This window comes from Dipodomys ordii, unplaced genomic scaffold (assembly GCF_000151885.1).
Source record: "Dipodomys ordii isolate 6190 unplaced genomic scaffold, Dord_2.0 Scaffold37, whole genome shotgun sequence".
Taxonomy (NCBI): domain Eukaryota; kingdom Metazoa; phylum Chordata; class Mammalia; order Rodentia; family Heteromyidae; genus Dipodomys; species Dipodomys ordii.
Window position 1 is genome coordinate 3,634,074 of NW_012267253.1, and position 5,916 is coordinate 3,639,989.

At 40.2% G+C, this 5,916-nt stretch overlaps 1 protein-coding gene across 1 annotated transcript in view; it reads left to right on the forward strand.

Annotated features, from left to right (window-relative positions):
- The window catches only part of Eml4 (echinoderm microtubule associated protein like 4), a 156,401-nt gene extending 152,652 nt beyond the window's left edge, over nt 1–3,749 (forward strand). The window contains exons 24-25 of the mRNA XM_013017903.1: nt 2,101–2,231; nt 2,996–3,749. Of these exons, the coding sequence (XP_012873357.1) occupies nt 2,101–2,231; nt 2,996–3,463 (599 nt within the window). The 3' untranslated portion in view covers nt 3,464–3,749. The remainder of the gene's footprint in view (nt 1–2,100; nt 2,232–2,995) is intronic.
- Nucleotides 3,750–5,916: the final 2,167 nt, after the last annotated feature.

Consider the following 5,916-nt stretch of genomic DNA (forward strand, 5'->3'; position numbering starts at 1 on the left):
GGATTGCCGTTCAAAGCCAACCCGGGCAGGAAAGATCGTGAAACTCCTATCTCCAATAAACCACTAGAAAACCAGAAGTGGCGCTGTGGCTCAAGTGGTAGAGTGCTTGGCTTAAGCTAAAGAGCTGAGGGACAGCGCCCAGGCCCAGAGTTCAAGCCCCATGACTGACCAAAAAAAAAAAAAAAAGACAGGGTCGTCACTTAGGTTGTCCTCCTGTCTCAGCCTCCAAAGTGCTGCAATTATAGGTGTATTCCACTATCCATGCTGTAAAGGTATTTTTAGTAGACATTACTTAACAATTTGGGGATTATTTCTAATCTGGTGTTTTGGACATTACTAGTAAGTAATTTGTCCTCTGTGGCAGTGTCCTTAAGCCATTCCTCATCTTGAGATACCTTTCTGAAGGGTTTCAAAATATATAGCAAAGTTGAAGTGCCTAGGCCTGGTGGAGCACACCTGATTCTCAACACTGGAGACGCTGAAGCATGAAGAGGCAAGTTGAGGCGAGCCTTGGCTACATAGAGAGACCCTGTCTCGAAGAAGAAAAATAAGTTAAAACAATAAAACCTTGTTTTGTAAACTTTTTTTGGGGGGGGGGGTCGGTCGTGGGGCTTGAACTCTGGGCCTGGGCGCTGTCCCTCAGCTCTTTAGCTTAAGCCAAGCACTCTACCACTTGAGCCACAGCGCCACTTCCAGTTTTCTGGTGGGTTTATTGGAGATAAGAGTCTCACAGACTTTCCTGCCCAGGCTGGCTTTGAACTGGAATCTTCAGATCTCAGCCTCCTGAGTAGCTAGGATTACAGACATGAGCCACCAGTGCCTGGCTTGTAAACAGTTTTTAAAAGATCGTATACTTGATAACAGAAATGCTAGATATAGATGTAATATCAATACCCAAAATACTCTGTGTGCCCTCTATGCCTCTTCACTGACTGAAATTGGGCTGTTCTCCACCTCATCACAATAATCATCTCTTTATATTGTGGACATTAGAAAACTGTATCCATTATTGTAAACACAGGTGCTGTCAAGGTAAGGAAACCTAGTAAGAAATTTAAAACAGTCCATAAACAATTTAATTATTCCAGGTAATATTCAAATAGTAGCTTCTAACTTTTCTGGGGTGTTTTGTTTTGAGGATTTTTTGTTTTTGTTGTTTTTTTTTGTTTGTTTTTTTGTTTTTTTTCCAGTACTGGGTTTTGGATTGAGGGCGCTTGCTAGGTAGGACCTCTACTACTTGAGCCATATCCAGTCCCTAAGGTCTTATGTTTTGGTCTCAGACCATTATCCTACAGCTTCTTAGTTATTTTAGAGAGACAGTAATTATTTACATTAAGAAATAGCCATCAAGAAGTGTTTGGGCTTATTTTTGTCAATTTGCAAGTTATTCTTTGAAGTGTAATACTCAGTACAAGAAACCAACATCTTCACCCCCAAATTTTCCATGTTGTTTTGTTTTTGAACTCAGCCTAGACTCTGTCCCTGAGCTTTTTTTACACAAAGCTGGTACTCTACTTCTGCCTTTTTCCTAGTTAATTGGGGAAAAGTGCTCGTGGACTTTCTTAGCCTTGGCTGTTTCAAAGCTTAATTCTCAACCTTAGCCTCTAAGTAGCTTACAGGTGTGAGTCACAGGTTCAGTAGTTATAATCTAGCCTAATGTGTTCACTTATGTTGAGCATGCTCATCAGTTGTTACAATGCCTCACAATAATTATATTAGATATATCTTTCTATTGGACATAAATGTTTCAAGAAAAGTATGGGATAGCATGCTAGACAAAAAAAAAAGTCTTCCTGATAAAGGAACTTAAGAATTCACTTTGGAGACTTAGTATTGCAGCTCTGCTGGGACTCAGGGTCCAAGCATGTGATTTTTATATCTTGCTATACAAAGTAACTGGTAACTGTTTCTTTAACCTGGACTTTGAAAAGGAAAAGCTTGTTGAAGTGTATCAAGCATTTAAAAACAGTTTGTTAGCACCCCCTGCTGGTCACTACTGAATACTGTTGGCCTAAATTTCCCATCAAGCTGTTACGGTATTCCATAATGCAACATAATTACATTTTTAGGCTAATTTTTCCACACTATATGTTTCCCTAGGTGTCTGGCCAGAAGGATCCGATGGGACAGACATCAATGCATTGGTGCGATCCCACAACAGGAAGGTGATAGCTGTTGCTGATGACTTTTGTAAAGTCCATCTGTTCCAGTACCCCTGCTCCAAAGCGAAGGTGAACACAGCTTCATAGAAACCAGTGTTGTAGCACCTTTTCTTTGGGGCTTATTTTGTGTTGTATTTTGTGGTATTAAATAATTCTTGAGATTAATACTAAAGTGTACAGTGGAGAATCCAGGCAGATTCTGTTTCCTTCTCCAGTTGCACCCAGTGAGGTTTTACTCCTTGTTTATATGAACAATTGGGTTTTTTACTCTTGATACTTTTGGCACTTTAAAATAATACCCCCTCCCTTTTTTTCCCCCAGTCCTGGGGCTTGAACTCAGAGCCTGGGTACTGTCCCTGAGCTTCTTTTGCTCAAGGCTAGCACTCTACCACGTGAGCCACACCATTTCTGGCTTTTTCTGTTTATGTGGTACTGAGGAATCAAACCCAGGGCTTCATGCATGGCTAGGCAAGGAGTTCCTTGTACCACGAAGCCACATTCCCAGCCCACAAATAATACCACTTTTTAAATTACCTGTTATCCTGCCAGTCTAGTAAATTATCCCCTAGCCATTCCAAGAGTAGTTGCCAAGCTCTGACAAGTATGCTACCTGACTTCCAGGAGAGGTGAACATAAATGTGAAAGTGCACATGTCCAGTTGTTTTATTCTTCCTTGTATATAAAAAAGGTGTTAATTTTTGGATTTACTGGCTTGAAGCTTTGGTTTGGAAATACCTGTTTTATAAGCAAAGTTCTCTCCTATACCTAGTCAAATTGTTGTCCTCAGGCCTGTAAAGGATGAATCTAATCTTCCTGTCTGATTTATTTTATAGGCTCCCAGTCACAAGTATAGTGCCCACAGCAGCCATGTTACCAATGTCAGTTTTACTCATAATGACAGTCACCTGATTTCAACTGGTGGAAAAGACATGAGCATCATTCAGTGGAAACTTGTGGAAAAGTTGCCTTTGCCCCAGAATGATATCGTGGCAGATTCTTCTCTGACTAGAGTCCCCATTTCTTCCTCTGAAAGTGTCATCCAGTCCAGTGCTTCTCCAACACCTTCCCAGCCCCCACATGAGACAGTTGAAGAAGAGAGTAGGGTAAGCAATTCTCCCACACTTCTGGAGAATAGCTTGGATCAGACTGGGGAGCAGAGCGAAGACCACAGTGAGGAGCAGAGTGAGGAGGGCAGCGAGGACCTCGGTGAGCCTGTTGATGAAGAGCCAGCCAGTGAGGTCAGTGAGCAGCAAGTGGAAGCGCTTTCTGAAGAGCAGCAAGATGTTCCACCTATGTTGTAAGATCCTGGTTGCTGCTGACTCCTCTCTCCTTTGGCTGCCTGTGATTTGTGATATGATCGAGATAGCAGAGCATCACCACTGACTCCACACCACTGTTTTCCACAGTTTGTTTCAACAGTTTTACCTTCAGTCTCTCAGATAGAGCCAACCTAAAGGTTCAGTTTAACCAAACTGAAACATTATGTCTCAGAAATCACTGTCTGTGTGTAAGTGGTCTGGTATAAATACTGGAAACAAAAATAGCGGTTATATTGATTTTTGAAAATAAACCCCCTTATTAACTGAATGTGTTTTCTTCAGGAGCAACAAGAGGCATCGCAAACCCTGTTACACATCTACTGGCTCAGATGGCCACTTTTTCCCTGATGCAGGGGGGAAAAAACAAAACAAAAATGGGGGGAAATGTGTTTATAGTGGGATATCCTCCCGCCCCAAATGTGTAATGGAGATTTTTAATTAAAGAAAACCTCAGTATTGCCAAGTAAGATGGCGTTGCCTTCTTGAATAATAACGCCATTTCTTTACACTAGCAGTAGATGTGCAGATGTGCTAGTTAGTCTACTATGTGGGTGCTGCCCTTCTAAGTTATATCAAGGAGCAGTCCTTAATTTCTATGCGCAAACCTATTTTATCCTAGAATTAAGACAGCATTGGTGTGTTGAAGAGCTTTTAATGTATACTGAACCATTGATACTCAGAAATGGTAAATTCCTGTAAGTCCTTTACTAGCCTAAACATTCTATAATGTTTGGCATTCAAGTGAATGAAAGAAACAAACCGCATGCCTTTAAAACTAAACTATAATAATTACCTGGCTAATTTTAGCTTAGCTTTCATCATTTGCTCCCTCTATAGAAGGACAGTAGGTTTAAGTAGTTGAATTGGTGCTTGAAATTCATTGGTTCACTTGTCGTTTTTATACAAATTAATTATATGGAGGGATGATATTCAGCAAATTCTTTTTTACAGAAGTGTGAATAGTAATTTTTTTATAAATTGCAAACTTTACATATTTGCTATATGATTGGTAATTTTTTCTGATGGAGTTGCTATACACCTTGTGGCTAGCTTTTATTTGGGAAGATGGGTGTTTGGGGGCTTTTTGTTCCTTTTAGTTTTGTCAACTATGTTTTTTTCTTAAGTACATGTTTCCTATTTTAAAATAATTACTGACAAATACACATTTCCTATATATTTGTTTATACTTTGATTACATTTTTTTATTTTTAACTTGCTGCATTGTTTTGATACTTTTTTGGGGGGGTTGTATCATGTGTAGAAACTTTGGATGAGTTCAGAAGTCTTAAGTATGCAAGCGTTTACGTGATTGTGCCATTCCAAAGTGCATCAGAACTGTCATTCCCTTCTAGTATCTTCTCAGGAGTAATACATATCAGGTATTTCACCATCATTTGGTAATATGAAAACTCCAGTGAACTCCCAAGGACACGTACAGCATTTATAATCACACTCTGCGTGGGGAGGGCGGGGGGGGGGGAAGGGGTGAGTAGGGATACTCTGGGTTTGTGTGTGTCTCTAGGGAAGAAGATACACACCACATCAAAAATACTCAGTGTAGATCTCTGTGTATAGATACATGTCTTTGTCTGTCTCTTTCCTTTTGTTTACAACTTTTAGGGAAAAAAAACGAAAAACAAAAAAAAAGAAAACCTCAAAATTGTTCTCTTCAAAAGAAGAGACATAAATTCCAAACAAACCTGACTTTTCAGTATGTTCTGCCCACATCTATGGCTACCCGTTAGTGGTGGGATTCAACCGTCAGGTCAGCATGTGCTGCTCGATCCCCGCAAGGAAAATGCCAGGAGGTGACCAAGCACGCCTAGAAGTGCATGGCCTTTAGAACCCGGAGAGACAGCTCTCCATGCTACGCAGGGAGTTTACCTGGGGACATCTGTCACCTTCAGGGTTGCCATGTACAATGAGATTTATAATCATGATACTCTTGGGTGGTAGTTTCCAAAGACACTACTAATATGCAGAGCGCTCCAGCTGTCTAATGCTGGCAACTACTGTTTAATGGTCAGTTAAATCTGTGATAATGGTTGGAAGTAGGCGGGGTTATGAAATCGTAGATGTTTAGAAAAACTTGTGAATGAAAATGAATCCAAGTGTTTCATGTGAAGATGTTGAGCCATTTCTATCATGCATTCCTGTGTCATGGCAGAAAATTTTGAAGATTAAAAAAAATAATCAAAATACTTCTGTGTCTCTTTATGTGTCCTAACTCTCCTGTTACATACTATTAGTTTCCATGATTCTCCAGTTGTCAGAAGATGTGGCAATTCAGAAGGAAATTTTATCAGCTGCCTATTGCTGAGGATAAGATCACTCTAGTGGTAACAAACCACCTTATAACACTGGAGGAAATTACTTCTAGTTTATTTTCTCACCTGGCAGAAGAATGCCTTGCTTTTCATATCTTTCACATCTCT